Genomic DNA, 22,144 nt, shown 5'->3' on the forward strand with positions numbered 1-22,144 from the left:
AGTAACATTTATAATCTTGATAATGAAAACCCCAAAATTATCCTTTGTCATTATTAATTAGTTTTCTTTTATATAGCATTGATGACTGCATTTGTTTTTTTCTGTCTTTTCTTCTCTTAAAGAAGCACTTAAAGAGCTCTACAGTGCCATTAGCAAACAACAATCTGCACACACAGAGGGAGATTTCGTTGTGGCAGGAGATTTCAACCAATCAAACCTCCGGACTATTCTCCCCAAGTGGTAAAATCATGCTGGATTATGTCTACACCAACATAGAGAATTAATACAAAGCCATCCCCTGCCCCCATCTCGGGCAGTCTGACCACCTCTCTCTTCTCCTCATACAGCCCACTTTTTAAACAGATTAAACTGTCTATCAAGACTGTAAAAGTGTGGCCTGTAACAGCTACATAAGAACTCCAGGATTGGTTTGAAAACACTGACTGGACCTTTTTTTGCACATGAGGCTACTACAGACTTCCATACAAACATTGAGTTGGACACATCAGCGGTTCTGTCCAACAGAATTTGATGTGGGAAAATGCTACGGTCAATAAAACCATTTGTGTCTTTTCAAATAAAAAAATCATGGATGAAGAGAGAGGTCCATCTGTTACTGAGAACATGAGACACAGCTTTCAAATCAGGGGGACAGAGAGGCCTGCAGTACTGCCAGATCCAACCTCAAGAAAGGCATTAAAGAAACCAAGAAGAAACTCAGGATTGAGGAGCACATTCTAACCATGATCCATAGAGTATGTGCCAGGAAATTCAAAGTCTAACTGACTACAAGCACAAAAAACCCAACAACCTAACCTGTGATGCCTTTCAACCAGATGAACTCTTCACATGCTTTGATACAGCAAGCAAAGTGCTAACATACACTATCCCTACCAACAACAATGTTAGCGACAACTATCAGGGTCTCACACTCTCCACTCACAACATAAGGTTTGCACTGCATAGGATTAATATCCGTAAAGCTGCAGGACCTGACAGAATACCAGGCATGTACTCAAGGCCTGTGCCGATCAACTGGCAGTGGTCTTCACCAACATCTTCAACCTGTCCCTGGTACAAGCAGTAGTCCCCACATGCCTTAAATCTGCAACCATCATCCCAGTGCCAAAACAGTCTGTTGTGACCAGCCCTAACAATTACCAACCAGTAGCCCTAACCCCATCATTATGAAGTGCATCAAAACCAAGATCCCTGCCAGTTTTGACCACCACCAGTTTGCATATTGTGCAAACAGGTCAACAGACGACACTATTTCCACTGCCCTTCACATGGCTCTGACACACTCAGAAGGCAGAGACACGTATATTAGCTCTGCCTTCCAAACCATTCTCTTCACCAATCTCTACTCAATATTACAAGACTTAGGTCTCAAACAACACACTATGCAAATTCCTCTAAATTTCCTAACCTGCAAACCACAGACTGTCAAATTAGGAAACCCGTAATACTTGACTCTGACACTGAATTCTGCACCACAAGAGTGTGTCCTGAGCCCTCTTCTGTATTTACTTTTCTGGTATGAAAATTGCAGCTCAGTTGACCACAAAGCCCTTCAGCGTGTTCTCAAGACTGCACAACACATCAATGGCACTCTGCTACCAGCCGTTTAAGACCTAAACAACATATGCTTCCAGACCAGAGCACTTCCTGAAGATGATTCAAACTCATTAAAGCATGCACCACCAGGAACCGTATATAATTCACAAAGTTGCAATAGTCTCAAATAAATATTTTTACCAGTAAATATCTTTGAAATTAAGTTTAATTTGATGTATTCAGTTTGTTGACTAGCCCAAACACAACCAAGTTTTTTAAGACTTTTAAGAGACTACAGATTTTCGGTTACAGCATAATTTTCTGGAAAGCTGCTTTGAAACAATGTGTTGTGAAAAGCAATATACAAATAAAAATTTTGAAATTACGCAATCCAGCTTTTTCCCACAGCACTGCCAGTTCATGTCATGTTTGTTTTGATGAAATCAGCAGTAAGGCAAGCTGAGGTAAAGGGGAGGATCACGGAGTCTGAGAAGTATAAAATTTCTGCTCTGGTAACAAACTGTCAGAATCTCAGAAGCTTCTCTTTGCTGTTAACCATGGTCTTCTCAAAGACTCCACTGGGTTTGGTTCTCTTAGCCATGTTGGCAATGGTGGCTGAATCCTCATGGGGCAATGGTATGTTTACAAATCTTACTAGTGTTTTCTTTACTTGCATTGTCTTTCATTAAATGATATGCACCTTCTGTATGGATTATGTATCATTTTTGGCTTAGAAATTTTTAATCATTACATGTGCACATGCAAAGGAGTTATCTTTTTTCTGTCTGCACATTAAACCTCTTCAGGGAAGGGAAATTCCTATAATTACGACCTTTCCAAAATGTCTGACCTGAGGAAACTGTACAACTCCAAAGTGTACAAAGCTGAGAGGATGACCAGACCTTTGGAGGGGATGTCTATCAAATTAGGCATATTGAGCCACTCTGGAGTCAGGTAAAATAAGAAGATACAATCAACCATTTTTAAACTTTAGTTTGTGTAATATGTATCAATATAAACAAGGGGCTAAAAATATTGTAGGGAGAGAATGACTTAAATCTTATACAGGTCTTCTTCTGGTCCTGCTTTTAGAGTGACTCTGGAAGATGGCACTAAATGGCTGGTCCATAAAGGAGATGGCTACGGTATCTCATCTCAGACCGTTGTTGTGGATGCACGTCATATGAGCAATAATTGGAAAGCAAGTGTTTCTGTAACCCTGATCTGCAGGATTGCATTAAAATCTATAGTTTTATAATGTTTATTAATGATACATTCATTTATACTGTACCTGAAGCTCTCTATAAAGCTATTTCTTATTAGTTGTTATCAGAAGATAATTTTAGGTGTTTACTAATTATTATACTTTTTTTTTTTTTACTGAACAGATTGTTGAGACGAAAAATTTTGGTGGAAGCAAGACAGTGTCTGATTTTGTGAAGGCTGGAGGAACGGACTACAAACTTATCTTTGATAACTGTCATGATGCTTCTGGACGCATGATGGATGGTTAAATTCATAAATGTAGTTATAGTAACGTTCATTCACTACATTGCATGTGTTGCATGTTGTGAATAGAGTATCACTTTACTCATTTGTATTAATTAGACAATACATGGTGAATTGTGACACTGTTACTATGTTGCTTTAAAAAAAAAAAATATGTATAATTTTGCTTTAGTGTGATATATTTTTTCAAAATTTTGAAAAGGATATCTTAAGATCTTTCCTAGATAAATTTCCTAAAAATCCAATAACCTAAATAAATAAAAAAAAGTTGCTGCAAAGGAGAGAGTTTGATGTGTCCTTCCATTTATCTATAAGTCTTAACTCTGTTTGAATTCAAAATGCTGTGGAACATATGTAGAATTCCACTTTTAGAATTCCATAAAACACAAGAGCACAAGAGAGTACACTCCCTGAACAGTAGCAAAATGCAATAATAGGAGGCAGAAAACATTTGGTTTAACACAAATGCATTGGTCAGAGAGAGAGAGAGAGATCCTGTCTTTAGGTCTGGAACATTTCCACCAAGGTTTCCCAACCTTTTCTGTCTTATACCCCACAGCTCCTCAATAAGGCTCAAGTACACTTTCATCAACACCAAACCAGTACAGAAATGTGTTCTTTTAAACAACTGTATAACATGCAACATTATTATTCAGATTATTAGTTACTTTAAAACAATACAGAACAAAATAAATAAAAAGTGTCTATTTATATATATATATATATATATATATATATATATATATATATATATATATATATTAATACAGTGAAAAAAACACTCTATTAGCATAACATAAATTTAAGTAAATAAATAAAAATGTCCATGTACTAAAATAAAATATTTTATGCAATGAGTGTACCTTCCTTTACTATTACTATTATTTTAAATGGCCATGGAAAATAAAAAAGCAAAAAGTAGTCTGAACTTTCACCTTTTGCTGACCCTTTATGCTTCGCAGAGTTAATGTGTGCTTCTAAATCACTTGCACCTTTATTAGCAACTGACACATAAGTGCCAGCTTTACATGGCATACATTCTGTTTCCCACGGACCTCGACCTGGATGAAAGCATGGGAATTTATTGTGCAAATCTTCTCTAAATTTGCACTTTCATTTGGGCATTGTTTCCACTCAGCTGTCATTTGCTGCTACTGGCAAGCAACTGTTTGATGTCGAATACAACAGCCCTTTTCCCATTTGCGGAGAGATACACAGGCAGGAATTTGTCCAATAGTTGCTGCAAGCCTCATATAATCAACCAATTGTGTGCGAGAAGGCGGGACTTACAAAGAGGGGTTAAGCAATGCAAATATGCGCGCACACACAATGAAGTGTGTGTATATGTGTGTTGTAGGTTTTTACAAAGCAAACACAAGGTAAATGAGGCCTACTCCTGGTTGTGCACTGACATATATCCATTAACTTCATGACTAAAGTCACCATAGTCCTTTGTGCTATAAGTAGGGATGAGAGATATCACATCATTTCTTTTCGATCCGATACCAAAAATGTCAAGTCCAGTATTGTCGATACGAATACTGATACTTCTATTATTATTATTATTATTATTATTTTGTAATTATTTGTATTATTAAATTGGTAATTTAAAATATAATGTTTTGTCATAATTCGTCATTATTATTATTATTTACATTTGTGAGCCTAAACAGAAATTTATTAGACTTCTGTTTTGTTTACCCTTACAAAAATGAACTATGGTTTTTCACTCCAGTAACTACAGTTTAACCATGGGATTTAGTTAAACCATAGTTACCACACAATTAACCACGGTTACTACAACATAATTACTGTAGTAAAACCACCATTTAGTGTGAATTTACTCCAGAAGCTGTTTCTCTGATTTTCTATCATTACCTCTACAAGGCACTGATTCCTCTTGTTAGAACGAGCCTTGAGACAGCACAAGCGCTTGTCTGCTTATGTCTTTCAGCATGCATGTTAAGATGAGCGGAAGAAGAAATAGATCTCATCCTGCAAAAGTATTTGCTAATGTAGCCTAATCCTTTTTTTTTTTTTCACTTTGAAGCTTATGATTATTGTTCATGGTAACCAAATAATAATATCCATATAGTTAAAAAAAAATAAATCTGAATTTATATTTTTGTGTGAGGATCGATATTTTTGAAACAACACCAGTAAGGCTATCCCATACTGTCCCGGGCCATCAGAGAGGCAAAGCGCACATACGCACAGAGAATCCACAGCCACTTCCAGGACATCAGCGACACACGGCCCATGTGGCAGGGCATCCAGACCATCACCAGTTACAGGAAAACATCACCTGCCTCCCTTCCAGATGCGCTGAACAAATTCTACGCTCGGTTTGAGGCGCAGAATGATGTGGCAGTGAGGAAGACCACCCCTCCTCCCAACAACCAGGTTCTATGTCTTACAACGGCTGATGTGAGGAAAACTCAACCCAACCCATGGCTGCTGGCACTGGCTCTTGGACGGTCATGGCTACTGGCACTGGGACGGTCGAGGCTACAGGCGCTGGCTCAGGGACGGTCGAGGCTACAGACGCTGGCTCAGGGACGGTCGAGGCTACAAGCGCTGGCTCAGGGACGGTCGAGGCGACAGGTGCTGGCTCACTGCTGGCTGAGGCGACAGGCGCTGGCTTACCAATGGCTGGGGTGACAGGCGCTGACTCACTGACATCGGGGGCTAATGGCTCTGGCTGGTTGACCGGAGCTGACGAGGGCTCGGGCTCGCTGACCGTGGTTGAAGAGGGCTCGGGCTCGCTGACCGTGGCTGACGAGGGCTCGGGCTCGCTGACCGTGGCTGACGAGGGTGCAGGCTCACTCACCGTGGCTGACGTGGGCAAGGGCTCGCTCACCGTGGCTGACGTGGGTGCAGGCTCGCTCACAGTGACAGGCGTGGGCTCTGGCTCGCAGACCGGGGCAGGCGTGGGCCGGGAGGCAGAAGCACGTCTTCTCTTCCTCCTCTGGGCAGACGAAGAGGAACGTGCTTGCTCGTGGGGGGCGACTGGCGTGGGGATGGGCTCGATGACAGGTGGGGCTGGTGCGACAGGAAGCGCCATGGATGACTGGGGAGTCACCACTGTGGGAGGAGAGGTGAAATCCTCCTCGGCGATGCCCACGGTGTACGGTGAGCCGCAGACCAGTAAGGTCGCCTCCAGGAAGTCGCGGAGAGTCCAACCACGCGTCGCCGGCGGCAAACGCTCCCTGAGCGAACAGTGTAAAGTGTCCCTGAAGAAAACCACCAGGGCTGAGTCCAGGAAGTCTGTGATCTTCGCCAGCGCGAGGAAGTCGCTGATGTGGTCTTCAACAGGGCGGTCCTCTTGTTTGAGGCTGAGCAACCAGAAGTTGGCGTGTTGCACCGCTAGATCCATTGTTTGGGTCAATCGTTCTGTTAGGGCTGTGTGGGAAGCAGGAAAAGGCAGACGGGCGATTCGGATCTAAGTGCGGCTTTATTGCAACAAAACACAAACACTGGACTCAGGCAAAACAGGAACAAATAAAAAGTCCACGATGGGAAAACAAGCTGAAACACAAAATGACATCCAGGGGCTACAATAAAACTAAAACACGAAATAACATACAGACTGGGAAACATACACGAGAGGCAAGGTAACCACGAGAATTAACACAGAGGGCCGAGAACAACGGACATGAAACGATAACGATTGACAAAGGGAAGGGGAGAAAGCGGGGTTTAAATAAACAGACAAGGTAATGACAAAATAACAGACAGGTGCGGACAATAACACAGTGATCAGGGCTGGGAGTGTGATCCGGGAATTGTGGGAAGTGCAGTTTCACACACGGACAGTGTGTGAGTCCAACTAAATATTAGTGTATGCAACTTTTTGTTTTTGGCCAAGCCATTAGAGTAGAATCATAGTATGCCATTTTGAATGTGAATCCATCCTAATGCACAGGCAAGGGGGAACTCTGGTGGTAGGAAAGAAGAAGCAGCTCAGATGTAGTGTGTGGTGAATAGCGCAGTGAATAGCAATTACACTAATCTAAAGGCACAGATCAAATATGACAAAATATAGGGGATGTGTTAGGACAGGTTAAGTTGATGTGGTTATTTATTTAGTTATATAATAAGGGATTTTGAGGCATAATGAACCAAATATCATAAAAATGTTTCTTATTCATTTCAAACATGTTCCACTTTCTAAAAAGTTCTTTCATAGCTTTATTTGCAGCGTTTACTCTGTTAATCTTATTCGTATCTTCTGTAGCTGGATTCTGAACTGGAGGATTTGATGCAACTAAATGAACCAAGTCCTCTGGAGAATCTTATCATCAGAAGTTCTGTTTACAAAGCAGGTTGGAGAATCATTGAGTGTATGTGTGCAGTACAGCAAAAACTTTATGGGCTGATGGTTTAACACAAATTGTAATTATTTATCAACATTAAACATTCAATCATACATTAAAAGGCATTTAGCAGCTTGTTTTGAAATCCAGTTGATAACTAGCTGTGGACAAGGAGATTGATTTTCTAAAAAAAAAAAAAAAATGTATTGGTCTCCATATTGTGTCATTTCAGGCAAGAACAAATGTCTAACTCTCCCTGAAAGCTCCAATTGCATCCAGAATATACTTGAGGACATCAGCTCTCCTCAACAGTGCATGTCATGTGTATTTTTCAGTCCTTTTAAAGTAAACTAGAATTTGAAGGCACATGGGCAATCTTCTGCAATTTAGAACAGATCTTAATTGTAAAATGTTATAACATGTAGAAAGACTATGCTCACATAATCCTAAATGGTTTTATTTGCCAGGTTTTTAAAAGTCATTAACTTAAGTTTAATTTAGCAAGTTGTTTTGTATGTTCTGAAAATTCCAGAACTTGAGTTGATTTTAAAATGTGCACATGAATAGAGCTGGTTTGGTAAGTTTTTGTTCATGTCATACTATAACCTTATTTGGATTGGTTTGATGCTTCCACAGCATTCAGCGCAGACTCTCTCTGCAGTAACCAATTCTGCACCATGCTTACTTGCCCTCCATTGGAGTGGACTCCAACCCTCTAAATAGCCATTGTGACAGCCCACAGGATCATGATTTGCTACCAGTACAGCACAAGGATATGGTAACAAAATGCATGCATGCATGGATCCACAATTATGGATACTTTACAGCATGCATACATGTTTCTTCACTATCCTCAACTTACCAAAAAATATTATTTTTATGCAAAAACATATTTGAGTATACATCATACTTGAAAAGTACTTATAAATAGCATATATACAGTAATGTATACATGTAGTGCAGCTTTCACTGTGAACTAAAAATTGTCAAAAATGACTGTGCTTTAAAATAACTTTTCTAAATGGCTGGTTTAAATCATTAAGGACATCCTAATCAAGCTTCAGAAATTGGAATAACCCTGTATAATATCACTGCAGAGGAAATCGAGGGAAAATGGCCTGACATTGTTCAATATTACAAATAAATAACATTATACATTTAAAAGTGTTAGGCAACAGCTAATGTCTATTAGCCAGTCTGTATTTATGAATATTCAGAAATAGTCTTTAATCACACTGGACCTAAATGAACAGCAAGTTCTGATAAATAATATATACTATTTTAAAAATAGAAAAATTTACAATTGTTTCATTGAAATTGTGATGCTACAGGCTCAATGAAAAAAACAAAAAAACAATGCCGATCATGACACTTGGTCTCCCGGATTGTCATAAAGTTGCCAGAATTTCTAAATGTAACATTTTAAAGATAATGGTTCCCCTTCTGTCACTCACTCGACGTAGTGTCGATGTTATGACACTAGGGGTCGATCTTGAGAGCCCCAAAACACCTCAATCTTTGAGAAAAGGCCAATGGGAAATGGCAAGTGGAATTTGCATGCCACGCCCCTGGACATACGAATATAAAAAGGAGAAAGAATGCCCACTCTCATTGAGGTTTAGTGCTGAGGAGCCGAGACAAGATCCCGGCCATTTCAGCGGCTAGTACAGCTTTGTGGCAAGAGGGACACAACGTGGAGGTTACAACAGTAACCAAGAAGTTCCCCTACTGTCACTCACTCTACATTGTGGTGTCGATGTAGTGACACTAGTGGCCCTATAGAAAAATGCCAAAAAAGCTGAACCGTGTTACGTGAACACCATAGCAAGCTGCTGTGTGCGTCAGACAGCACGTAACCTCCTCCAATGGCCCAAAAGACATCATGTAGCTCCCCACATCCCTGTTGGGGGTGGGGGGGAGGGGGCGACGTAACTAGCATGGAGCAGGCCGCGCCAACCTTGTGGTTCAGTGGTTCAACCTTGTCTGTCTATGTTTTCTCTGCACAGAGTATTAGATGAGTGGCACCCAGAACCCAGGAACCAATCATCTAGCTGCGAGGGCTCAGGGCGGCCCGGGCAAGTATAGCGGTCAGCTCTGCATCGGCCTCAGACTGGGCAGGCAGACTCGAAGGTGGCAGCCCAGTCGAGTCCTCGGTGTCTGACATTGCCAGTGCACTCTCAGATGCAGCGATCGAGAACTCATCCTGCTCGCGAGCCCCGAGAGAGACATTAAGCTGCCCATGAGGCGAGACGTTCACGTCAATGTGTTGCTCTAATAGAGGAAAATATATACTCTTTTAGTAGCGCTGTTAAAGCACCATGGGGCGCTTGTCAGAGTCAGAGCATCTAAAAAGCAAACAACCTGGCATTATATCTTTAATGCATCCTTTATTCAAATTTCAAATAATAAGGAAGTACATCATAAACTACAAAAATGGCATTTCTCTGTGTGGTCAGAGCCACATCTATGTGTTGCGTGAGGGGGGAGAGATTGAAACTGCACAGACCATACTCAGTAAGCCAAAAAACGTCTTAGAAGTTTAATAACAGAAAATATAAATACAGTCTTCTCTAGCACTCTTGATGATGTCACCCCCATTCTATTAAAGAAAAACAACATGTTAGATCCAATACAAACTAAGCTCTTAAGAGATATTCCCTGTAATCTCAGAACCTCTTCATAATATTAACTCCTCGCTCAACCTAGGGATTCATATCCCAAGGTTACCAGAGCTGATCAGATCCAGCTTCGCTCCTGCTTGCTGTCGGACTCCACTGCTACGTGTCTCAGTGATGATGACTAAATGCAGCCGGTACTAGCCAGACATCACTTCAGTCGATTACAATGAACTTCAGGGGATGAATCTCACCAAAATGACCTGCCGGTTGAACTGCAATGGACCTCACTGATCTCTGCCTGCATCACCTTGGTGTAATGATGGACTACACTCATAAAATGGAATACATAGACTAACAATTAATTGCCAACAAAAGCCTACATCAGCCAACCAAAAGGGGCAATGCATCTGTGAACTTCAGACATTAAAAGACATTAATTATTAATCTTACAGTTCAACAAACTCTTTGTATCAACACTGCACTGCACAAAAACAACTAATATTGGCATTCTATTCATGCGGTTTTGCCAGAGGGGAACATCCAAAGGTTATTTTTTGCCATTAACCAATATCTTATGGAGTTGTGTTCCTTGCCGCAGTCGCCTTCAGCTTGCTCACTAAGGTTCCAACAATGGCAAATTCTCAGGGCCAGCAAAGCCTTCTCTGCTGGCCTAACATGCCAAATAAATATTTTTCATCCTCAATCACCTTTTTACCCATGTATTTTAATCACTTTCCTATCTTAATCTACAAACAAATAAAGAAAAACAAAAGTTTATCCAGTCAGAATTTATTCCTTGATGCTTACAAGCGAAGCGTGACAACCATTTCACAAATCACATGCCCAAAGCCATGCACCTTAGCTGAAGCAGCATGCATGTCTGAGCTAAACCCCATTAGGCCTTCAGAATTTCCACTGAATCCCTCAACAGTGCAAATGAATTGACAAAAAATTTCAGATTAATCAGCCAATCAGATTTATTTGCTCTTGGTGGGTGTGATCTTTAGGATAGGTCCCGGTCGAGGCCTTCTACCTGGCCTTGAGTGATGCAATCATGATTTAAGTGACATAATTTGAAAGGGAGCGCGAGATGTTGCTGACGAGTCGACTGTCACTACTGCCGCAATTGCCATTAAGAGATCCTTATGGATTTAAAAACCTGAGATGTTCTACATTACTGTGTGATTGCTTAATTTATTAAACCAGAAAGGACTGATTTTCACTTCAAGCTAATTGGGAAGTGCTTTTTGCATTGTTATAGCCACATAAGGAGTTTTCAAAGTGTAAATTAGGCTGTTTGTGCATTCAGTGTCAGATCAATTTGGGAAGAAGTGCTACATTCCATTCACTCCAAAAGTCAGATTTTCCAACATACTACTAGGAAAAGTGCAATGGAATGCATCTTTATGTCCGAATTACCACTCTTAGGCTTGTGCACAAATTCTCAACTCCGATTTCGCCGAGATGCAGGGGCATGATGTCACACAAACATGTCGACACTCTGTGAGATATACAAAGTAAGTGATAAACATTCACTGTAAGTAATATCGATAAAGGAGTTTGTTTCCACATTACATGATATTAAAGCTTGTTTAACAAACGCCAGCAAAAACAGGTGTATAAGACATTCTACTAATCTCGTTTGATAACCGTACACCTGAAGCACAAATGCTAGTGCTGCAGTACTGTTTATCAGTTGGGTTGCTAGGAGACATTTCTAATGAGAGGCAAACACCTGCTAAGCTAACGGGAGTGTTGCAGTTCCGAATATTGGGGAATGGAATGCATTTAGGGGCAGAGATATCAAGTAGGAATATCCCACATCAAACTTAAATGGAACTCAACATAACTGTGCACCCTGACGAAATTTATTGCAATAACATTTAAATCGCAAATATTATTAGACACATTTATCCAGGTATTATAGTCCTCCTTTGTAGATTCATATGAAAAATTATGATTTTTGAATGTCTGTTCGGGAGACGTTCATTTTACAAACAGTCATGATGCAGTTAAAATTAAGCTTACTTAAGCATTAAGTGTCATTTCAAGTTCTGGCTTTCATGCATGGGCGTGTTTTTAAAATGTCAATTGGTATTATTAGTTATCTGCGACAATGCATGATGCCCAAAGGCATAGGGTGTCATTCATTGTGAAACTGTTTTCTTAATGGCATGAATCACACTGAAGGATTAGACTTTTAATGCATGGCCCGTCCCTGGGTTCTAAATACAATTATTATTATACAGAATTTACAATAATATTTAAATCAAAATACACAATAACTAAGACTTTATTGTGGTTTAATTTTCTGTAAAGCTGCTTTCACACGATTTGTGTTGTGAAAAGCGTTATACAAATAAAAATAACTGGACAAGGAACAGCATGCAGTGAGGGAAACCCATCACTAGCCTCCCCAAATGGACGCTCCAACTCCTGCTTCTAAAACAAAGGGGAAGAGTTAAACAATCAAGATAAATATCACAAAAAGGATACCAGTAAGCACCAGATCACCACAAAGAGTAGATAGAATCGCCAGGCCCAGTTAGAGCAGAAAATCAAAAGATCAACTTTCAAAAATTACATCAGAATATTAAACACATCCAAATCACTAAGACATACAATTAATATCACAAATCTATTGAAATCAAACTGTTGAAACATATACAAATGAGAAAATGACATCAAGAATAAGAATGACCAATTATCAAGTTTACAAACAGGGGCACCAAAATAAACAAAGCAACTGAGTGGTATCAAGGTAAAAGACAAGAACCACAAAATAAACAAAGAATCAGAGAAAACCATAACAAACAAATAGACAAAACAGCAGCTTTAGGCATTGCGTACAGCTCAGGTGACTACAGCAGGCTACCAGGTGCCTCTCAAACTACACAGGCAAAAAAGCAGGGCACACGTTTTGGACAGATAGCCTGGATTAGACAGGACCAGCAGGCCTAAATTAATTATGTCAGCGTAGAACAAAAATAAAAATATAACTAAAATCTCTTAAATGACTGAAGTCCTCTAAACAAACGGGCAACATACCTTCATGAGAGCAGCACTTGGAAAGAGAGGACATGGCAGCACAATACAGCAAAACACTATAAGCAGATAAACTATTGTGATATGGAAGAATATAAAACAGAAAGAAAAAGATGTAAATAAAAGTCACAAAGAAATCAGGACTGGCATACCCGAGTAGGTTAGAGAAACATGAGAGCACAAACTATAGGAGTCAACCAGAGTCATTCCATGTAAAATAAAAACCATGAGCACCTTAACCTTCTTCCCCCCACAATATAATGGCTGAGAATGGGATCACCTGCTATTTCGGAAAATGGAGCCTTATTTTTAAACGTACAGGACTCTTCTTCTTTTATTTTAATGGCGGACTGGTATCATGAGCATATGCCGCAACCTACTGTTCAGTTTAATGCATCGTATTCCATGCCTTTCTATCCCTTAAAACAAAAAAACAAAACCAAAATACTCATTTACCATAGGTCTAGATCCATCATGATCCAGGTGTCAGCTGGCACTGGTTTTCCCTCTGGATCCAGACTGACACATTACACAAATCTGTTCTTTGATATATTTAAATTCTATCACTCAAACCTGTACTATACATGCATTGTATTAAAATCCTATATCCTCACCTATCTCTATTAACCTATATTCCTTATAGATACTCCAACTCCCTAACTTTATGTCCATTATGGTTTAAATATTGTATTATTTCCCTTTTCTCCTGTATATACCTTCTACAATCAAATATGACATGCTCTACAGTTTCTATTTCTCTACAATATTCACATAAATAATTTCCTTGGATTCCTATTAAAGTCAATTCAATCCTGTATGACCAAGCCTTAATCTAGTTATTATAACCTCTTCCTTCCTGTTTCTGCCAAATATATTTTTATTCATGTCTACCTGTTTTTTATTTTATATAAATGTCTTACCTTCTTGTCTTTATCCCATATTTCTTGCCACTCTTTCTTAATATTTTTCTTAATAATAGATTTTATTTCCCCCTTAACTAGTGGTACTCTAATATCCTCTTCATTTGTTTTTAAAGCCTTCTTTACTAACTCATCAGCAGCTTCATTTCCATGAATCCCTTTATGTGCTGGTACCCAACAGAATCAAATGTCAATTTCAACCTCAGGAAAAGTCCATGCCGGTACCTCTTCTCAACAGGTGACATCTTACACTCAGTCTCTGCATTCTGATATTTTTCTGTTATGCTCCATCCAAATCCCCTTTCTCTTTTGTTTACATATTCCCAACAGTTATTTAAAACCTCAGTAGCAATGCGATTTCCAACATAACTCTTCATACATTTCCAGTATATCAGTGATAATTTTACGCTACTAAAATTCAGTGGCATTTCATTTGCCTCAACCAGTAGAGCATTAATTGGCATTGATTTTTACTGCTCCTAAGAATATCCTAAGAGCTCTATACTGTATTTTATCCAATCGCTTTAATAATGTTATTGATGCAGCACCATATATCATACAGCCATAATCCAACACAAATCTAATCATAGCTTGATATATCATCAACAATCCTATTCTTTATGCTCCCCACTCTTTGCCAGCTATTGCCCTCATCACATTTAAGGATTTTCTACATTTATTATCAATTTCATCTATATGTTTTTTCCATGTATATCTGCTATCAAACCAGACACCTAGATATTTAAATGTTTTCACTCGTTCTAAAGCTTTATCATATAATTTTAATTCATACTGTTCTGGGATTTCTCTTTTGCAAGTATAGAACATAAAACATGATTTACTTGTTGACATTTTAAATCTCCAGTCGACAGACCACTGTTCCACCTTTTAATGGCTGCCTGCATGCAAGATATGACCTGTGAGACGCCATCATCTGCATATAATGCACATCCTATACCAGGGCTTACGCTTCCAAATATATAATTAATCATAACATTAAAAAGTAGAGGACTGCCTCTGCAACCTTGGTGAAGACGCGAGGGGACAGGGACAGGCCAAAGGGGTGGACCTTGTACTGATACGCCTGGCCGTCGAACGCAAACCGTAAGAAGGGTCGGTGTCGAGGCGTGGAAGTACGCGTCCTTAAGGTCTACCCGTGCGAACCAATCTTGATGCCGAACGCAGGTTAGAATTCGCCTTTTCGCCAAAGGTTAGAATTCGCATTTTGAACGGGAGTCTGTGTAAAGTCCAGTTGAGAACTCGCAAGCCCAAGATTGGCCGCAACCCACTGCCTTTCTTTGGGTACGATGAAGTAAGAGCTGTAGAAACCCTTCTTCATCTCGGCTGGAGGGACAGGCTCTATCGTGTCCCTGTGTAGCAGAGTGGAAATCTCTGCTTGTTAGGTGCTGGCGTTTTCGCCGCGCATTGGCGTGGAGCGAATACCGCTGAAATGAGGCGGGAGCCTGGCGAATTGAATCGCATAGCTGAGTCAGAAGAGGAGATCCTGCAGGGACATCCTCTAAACTCGTCAGTGCTGGCCTGCCGGAGGCGAGATGACCGCGTCCGGGGAGCTGGGACTGCAAGGTTTTGGTGCCGGGGTGCCATGAGAACGGCGCACGGACGGGGGTGCGGCGAAGAAAAAGGGAGAACTGAGGATTTTCCTCCCAGCCCTCCACCCGGGGACGGAGTGGTCTTGCTACCAGCTCCGGAGCAAACGTCTGGCTTCCTGGGTGCACCGTCTCAGGAACGCTTAGGGGTTTTAGGGGCCCTAGAGGGGGTCCAGGAGATGGGGGGCATTCGCCGCCTGCGGGGCGCTCTACGCTGGGGCTGAGAGCTGGCGTAGCTGCCGAGGCAGAGCTGCCGTAGGCTTTTTTCTGTCACTACAATCGACACAACGTTGAGTGAGTAACAGAAGGGGAAATATTGTTTCTTACAATATTTGAGGGATATATAATATTGCTGCTTCTAGAAAGAGATCCACAAAAACTTTCTACTGATTCTTCATTTACTAGATTTATATTTCTCTCACAATAATTTTTAAAAGATTTCCAGTCTGCTTTTTCATATAACCATTTTCTTTTCAGATAATAATCTGTTTTATATCTGTTAACTCTTATTGAGCAAATTATTGGAAAGTGATCACTCCCAATAGTAGTATCATTTATCACACACCATTCGCACATCTCTGCCATCTCGTTTGAAATCATTGTTAGATCTATACTTGATGTAGTATTCCCTGTTATATTGGATCTAGTGCCTTTTCCTGTATTTAAACATCCAAGTGATCAATCATCCATAAATTGTTCCACTATTTTCCCATTACAATCTGTCTTTGTTCTTCCCCATAGCCAATTATGCATTGAAATCTCCATTCTATAGTTCCCTTTTCCCTGTATTTCCACCAACATTTTCAATAACCCTTGTGAAATTTTATCACATGGATTGTAAAAGTTAAAAATCACAATTGATCCCTCTTGGTAGAATACCTCTATACCAAGACATTCTATTTCTTTGACATCTGTAAGTGTTCTATATAATATTCCCTCTTGAATAAATGTCACTACCCCTCCACCTTGTGCTCCCTTTCTATCCTTCCAGACAGAATTATATCAAAATATTTTAAATTGCAGATTTGGTTTGAGCCATGATTCTTGTACACATATTATACTTGTTTTTTTGTTTTAATTCCATTATAAATTTCTTAAATTCTTGTCCATTTGCTGTGAGACTTTTGCATTCCATTGCAGAACACTTATTACCATCAGGCTAATCAGACAATTGAGAAGCATCATGAACTGATGATCGAGAAAGAACATCATATATAATTTGAACTGATATTCCAGAAATCCCCAAGAATTCTGATGCTGCTTCCAGGATTACTTTTATTTTAGCTGATTTGCTTGTCATCATAGCAGTAACATTTATAATCTTGATAATGAAAACCCCAAAATTATCCTTTGTCATTATTAATTAGTTTTCTTTTATATAGCATTGATGACTGCATTTGTTTCTTTCTGTCTTTTCTTCTCTTAAAGAAGCACTTAAAGAGCTCTACAGTGCCATTAGCAAACAACAATCTGCACACACAGAGGGAGTTTTAGTTGTGGCAGGAGATTTCAACCAATCAAACCTCAGGACTATTCTCCCCAAGTGGTAAAAACATGCTGGATTATGTCTACACAACATAGAGAATTAATACAAAGCCAACCCCTGCCCCTACCTCAGGCAGTCTGAGCACCTCTCTCTTGTCCTCATACAGCCCACTTTTAAAACAGATTAAACTGTCTATCAAGCCTGTAAAAGTGTGGCTTGTAACAGCTACACAAGAACTCCAGGATTGGTTTGAAAACACTGACTGGACCTTTTTTTGCACACGAGGCTACTACAGACTTCCATACAAACATTGAGTTGGACACATCAGTGGTTCTGTCCAACAGAATTTGGTGTGGGAAAATGCTACGGTCAATAAAACCATTTGTGTCTTTCAAATAAAAAATCATGGATGAAGAGAGAGGTCCATCTGTTACTGAGAACATGAGACACTGCTTTCAAATCAGGGGGACAGAGAGGCCTGCAGTACTGCCAGATCCAACCTCAAGAAAGGCATTAAAGAAACCAAGAAGAAACTCAGGATTGAGGAGCACTTTCTAACCACGATCCATAGAGTACGTGCCAGGACATTCAAACTCTAACTGACTACAAGCACAAAAAACCCAGCGACCTAACCAGTGATGCCTTTCAACCAGATGAACTCTTCACACGCTTTGATACAGCAAGCAAAGAGCTAACATACACTATCCCTACCAACAACAACGTTAGCGACAACAATCAGCCTCTCACACTCTCCACGCACAACATAAGGTTTGCACTGCATAGGATTAATACCAGTAAAGCTGCAGGACCTGACAGAATACCCGGACATGTACTCAAGGCCTGTGCCGATCAACTGGCAGAGGTCTCCACCAACATCTTCAACCTGTCCCTGGTACAAGCAGTAGTCCCCACATGCCTTAAATCTGCAACCATCATCCCAGTGCCAAAACAGTCTGTTGTGACCAGCCCTAACAATTACCAACCAGTAGCCCTAACCCCATCATTATGAAGTGCATCAAAACCAAGATCCCTGCCAGTTTTGACCACCACCAGTTTGCATATTGTGCAAACAGGTCAACAGACGACACTATTTCCACTGCCCTTCACATGGCTCTGACACACTCAGAAGGCAGAGACACGTATATTAGCTCTGCCTTCCAAACCATTCTCTTCACCAATCTCTACTCAATATTACAAGACTTAGGTCTCAAACAACACACTATGCAAATTCCTCTAAATTTCCTAACCTGCAAACCACAGACTGTCAAATTAGGAAACCTGTAATACTTGACTCTGACACTGAATACTGCACCACAAGGGTGTGTCCTGTATTTATGAAATATTTACTTTTCTGGTATGAAATTTGCAGCTCAGTTGACCACAAAGCTGTAAGGCGGGGTGCCAATGTGTTTGCATTCAAAAGGCAAAGAGCAAATGTATGATCTTTGAGAAAATCAACAAATTAACTTTCTCACAATTAGCAACTCTTCCTGAGGCACCACACCCCACTGAGCGAAGACTGCAAATTCACACCTCATTGTTGCCCTTCCACATCTGTCCCGTTCTGTCCTCCTCATCTATTCCCCTTCAGCCTAGAATCACCTCAAACTCACCTAAGATCTATATGTACAAAATACCATATCTGATGTATACAAATAATGTAACTAGTGTAACATGTTTGCTATCATTTAAAATGTCTCAGTGCGTCTGGTATAGTGTTTTGTCACCAGGTTTGTAAAACTTAATGACAACAAAGTTATAAGGTCTTTGCCAAATACTGAATAATTCCGGAGGTCTATCCCCCTCCTTGAAGGTTTAACACCAGGAAGCCAAGAACCCATTCATCCCCAAATTCTCATTGATCAAAGGATAATACCATTTGGTACTCAATGTGTATTCTGTCTGGATATTTAAGGAAGGCTGGCCCAGAGCTCAAGGTTCTATGTAGTCAGATGATCCCACACCTTGATGTGTGTAACTGTAACAATAGGAATCTGCATTCAGATTTCCAATGCTTTGCAATTACATGTAGTTTTCTCAACTGCCAGGTATGTTCTTTAACTTGTGTTTTAAATCCTACCTGGAAAATAAATAGTTACTTTTTGATTTATTTTGTATTCCTCTGAAATCATTTATATCAATACTGGGTCTTTAAAATAGTAGAAACTGCTCTGGAGCAACTGAGCAGGAGAGTACCATTTTAAGAATAATTTATATCATAACTGAAGCTTTAATGTAGGAGGAAGCCATTTAAAGACTATCAGTTTGAATCTCATTAGAAACTGATCAAAAGGTAAATGAATAGAGGAGGATTCAGAGTAATCAATAACGTAAATGATTAAAATAGAAGAATGATCAGAAAGTATTTAGAGCTTTAATCTAAATTAGAGGTCAATTTAAAATTGGAGTGAGATTAATATAAAATTGGAGTCAGATAAAATGAATAACGTGATGAATTTGTAAAGTGCAAATTATTAACAATAATTGCTTTACTTCAGTGCTCAGAAAAGACAGAACAACGCAGAGACCTTCAAGGGGCAAATCTATATATATTTAGCAGTTTTGCCTGCCACTTTACAAAGCCCTTCAGCATGTTGTCAAGACTGCACAACACATCAATGGCACTCAGCTACCAACCGTTTAAGACCAAAACAACATATGCTTCCAGACCAGAGCACTTCCTGAAGGCGATTTAAACTCATTAAAGCATGCACCACCAGCAACAGTATCTAATTCACAAAGTTGTAATAGTTTCAGATAAATATTTGTACCAGTAAATATCTTTGAAATTAAGTTTAATTTTATGTATTCAGTTTGTTGACTAGCCCAAACAAAACCAGTGTTTGCCAAATGTGTTCACCTCTTTCATTTTTTAAGGCATGATCTACAACCAAGAGATTACATATCCATTTTCGGTTACAGCATAATTTTATGGAAAGCTGCTTTGAAACAATGTATTGTGAAATGCACAATACAAATAAAAAAAATTGAAATTACGCAATCCTGCTTTTTCCCACAGCACTGCCAGTTCATGTCATGTTTGTTTTGATGAAATCAGCTGTAAGGCAAGCTGAGGTAAAGGGGAGGATCACGGAGTCTGAGAAGTATAAACTTTCTGCTCTGGTAACAAACTGTCAGCATCTCAGAAGCTTCTCTTTGCTGTTAACCATGGTCTTCTCAAAGACTCCACTGGGTTTGGTTCTCTTAGCCATGTTGGCAATGGTGACTGAATCCTCATGGGGCAATGGTATGTTTACAAATCTTACTAGTGTTTTCTTTACTTGCATTATCTTTCATTAAATTATATGCACCTTCTGTATGGATTAAGAATCATTTTTGGCTAAGAAATGTTTAATCATTACATGTGCACATGCAAAGGAGTTATCTTTTTTCTGTCTGCACATTAAACCTCTTCAGGGAAGGGAAATTCCTATAATTACGACCTTTCCAAAATGTCTGACCTGAGGAAACTGTACAACTCCAAAGTGTACAAAGCTGAGAGGATGACCAGACCTTTGGAGGGGATGTCTTTCAAATTAGGCATATTGAGCCACTCTGGAGTCAGGTAAAATAATAAGATACAATCAACAATTTTTAAACTTTAGTTTGTGTAATATGTATCAATATAAACAAGGGGCTAAAAATATTGCAGGGAGAGACTGACTTAAATCTTATACAGGTCTTCTTCTGGTCCTGCTTTTAGAGTGACTCTGGAAGATGGCACTAAATGGCTGGTCCATAAAGGAGATGGCTACGGTATCTCATCTCAGACCGTTGTTGTGGATGCACGTCATATGAGCAATAATTGGAAAGCAAGTGTTTCTGTAACCCTGATCTGCAGGATTGCATTACAATCTATAGTTTTATAATGTTTATTAATGATACATTCATTTATACTGTACCTGAAGCTCTCTATAAAGCTATTTCTTATTAGTTGTTATCAGAAGATAATTTTAGGTGTTTACTAATTATTATATTTTTTTTTTTACTGAACAGATTGTTGAGACGAAAAATTTTGGTGGAAGCAAGACAGTGTCTGATTTTGTGAAGGCTGGAGGAACGGACTACAAACTTATCTTTGATAACTGTCATGATGCTTCTGGACGCATGATGGATGGTTAAATTCATAAATGTAGTTATAGTAACGTTCATTAACTACATTGCATGTGTTGCATGTTGTGAATAGAGTATCACTTTACTAATTTGTATTAATTAGACAACACATGGTGAATTGTGACACTTACTGTTACTATGTTGCTTTAAAAAAAAATATGTATAATTTTGCTTTAGTGTGATATATTTTTTCCAAATTTTGAAAAGGATATCTTAAGATCTTTCCTAGATAAATTTCCTAGAAATCCAATAACCTTAATAAATAAAAAATGTTGCTGCAGAGGAGAGAGGTTGATGTGTCCTTCCATTTATCTATAAGTCTTAACTCTGTTTGAATTCAAAATGCTGTGGAACATATGTAGAATTCCACTTTTAGAATTCCATAAAACACAAGAGCACAAGAGAGTACACTCCCTGAACAGTAGCAAAATGGAATAATAGGAGGCAGAAAACATTTGGTTTAACACAAATGCATTGGTCATAGAGAGAGAGAGAGAGAGAGAGAGAGAGAGAGAGAGAGAGAGAGAGAGAGAGAGAGAGAGAGAGAGAGAGAGATCGAGAGCCAACACCTGTCTTTAGGTCTGGAACATTTCCACCAAGGTTTCCCAACCTTTTCTGTCTTATACCCCACAGCTCCTCAATAAGGCTCAAGTACACTTTCATCAACACCAAACCAGTACAGAAATGTGTTATTTTAAACAACTGTACATGCAGCATTATTATTCAGATTATTAGTTACTTTAAAATAATAAAGAACAAAATAAATAAAAACTGCCTATTTATATACACTCACCTAAAGGATTATTAGGAACACCTGTTCAATTTCTCATTAATGCAATTATCTAATCTACCAATCACATGGCAGTTGCTTCAATGCATTTAGGGGTGTGGTTCTGGTCAAGATAATCTCCTGAACTCCAAACTGAATGTCAGAATGGGAAAGAAAGGTGATTTAAGCAATTTTGAGCGTGGC

At 39.4% G+C, this 22,144-nt stretch overlaps 1 protein-coding gene across 5 annotated transcripts; it reads left to right on the plus strand.

Annotated features, from left to right (window-relative positions):
• Positions 1 to 2,026: 2,026 nt before the first annotated feature.
• Positions 2,027 to 21,762, plus strand: LOC127656048 (uncharacterized). Of its 5 annotated transcripts, none has more exons than XM_052144179.1 (4): positions 2,027 to 2,193; positions 2,364 to 2,511; positions 2,650 to 2,758; positions 2,946 to 3,347. In XM_052144179.1, exons 1-4 carry the CDS (start codon positions 2,115 to 2,117, stop codon positions 3,069 to 3,071), a joined length of 462 nt encoding a protein of 153 aa, XP_052000139.1. In that variant the 5' UTR covers positions 2,027 to 2,114; the 3' UTR covers positions 3,072 to 3,347. The 5 variants fall into 5 exon arrangements, with proteins under 5 accessions (XP_052000139.1, XP_052000138.1, XP_052000140.1 ...); XM_052144178.1 differs by lacking the exons at positions 2,364 to 2,511; positions 2,650 to 2,758; positions 2,946 to 3,347 and adding exons at positions 20,476 to 20,623; positions 20,738 to 20,870; positions 21,055 to 21,762 and having other exon boundaries at positions 2,029 to 2,193; XM_052144180.1 differs by lacking the exons at positions 2,364 to 2,511; positions 2,650 to 2,758; positions 2,946 to 3,347 and adding exons at positions 20,476 to 20,623; positions 20,762 to 20,870; positions 21,055 to 21,762 and having other exon boundaries at positions 2,030 to 2,193.
• The last annotated feature ends 382 nt before the right edge of the window (positions 21,763 to 22,144 follow it).

Source organism: Xyrauchen texanus, chromosome 15 (assembly GCF_025860055.1).
Source record: "Xyrauchen texanus isolate HMW12.3.18 chromosome 15, RBS_HiC_50CHRs, whole genome shotgun sequence".
Lineage (NCBI taxonomy): Eukaryota > Metazoa > Chordata > Actinopteri > Cypriniformes > Catostomidae > Xyrauchen > Xyrauchen texanus.

Excerpts from the sequence above, each read along its gene's own strand:
- LOC127656048 (XM_052144178.1), top strand. The coding sequence starts at position 2,115 with ATGGTCTTCTCAAAGACTCCACTGGGTTTGGTTCTCTTAGCCATGTTG. Across the intron at positions 20,624-20,737 it reads TTGAGCCACTCTGGAGTCAG|GTCTTCTTCTGGTCCTGCTT; the intron begins GTAAAATAATAA and ends AATCTTATACAG. Across the intron at positions 20,871-21,054 it reads ATATGAGCAATAATTGGAAA|ATTGTTGAGACGAAAAATTT; the intron begins GCAAGTGTTTCT and ends TTTACTGAACAG.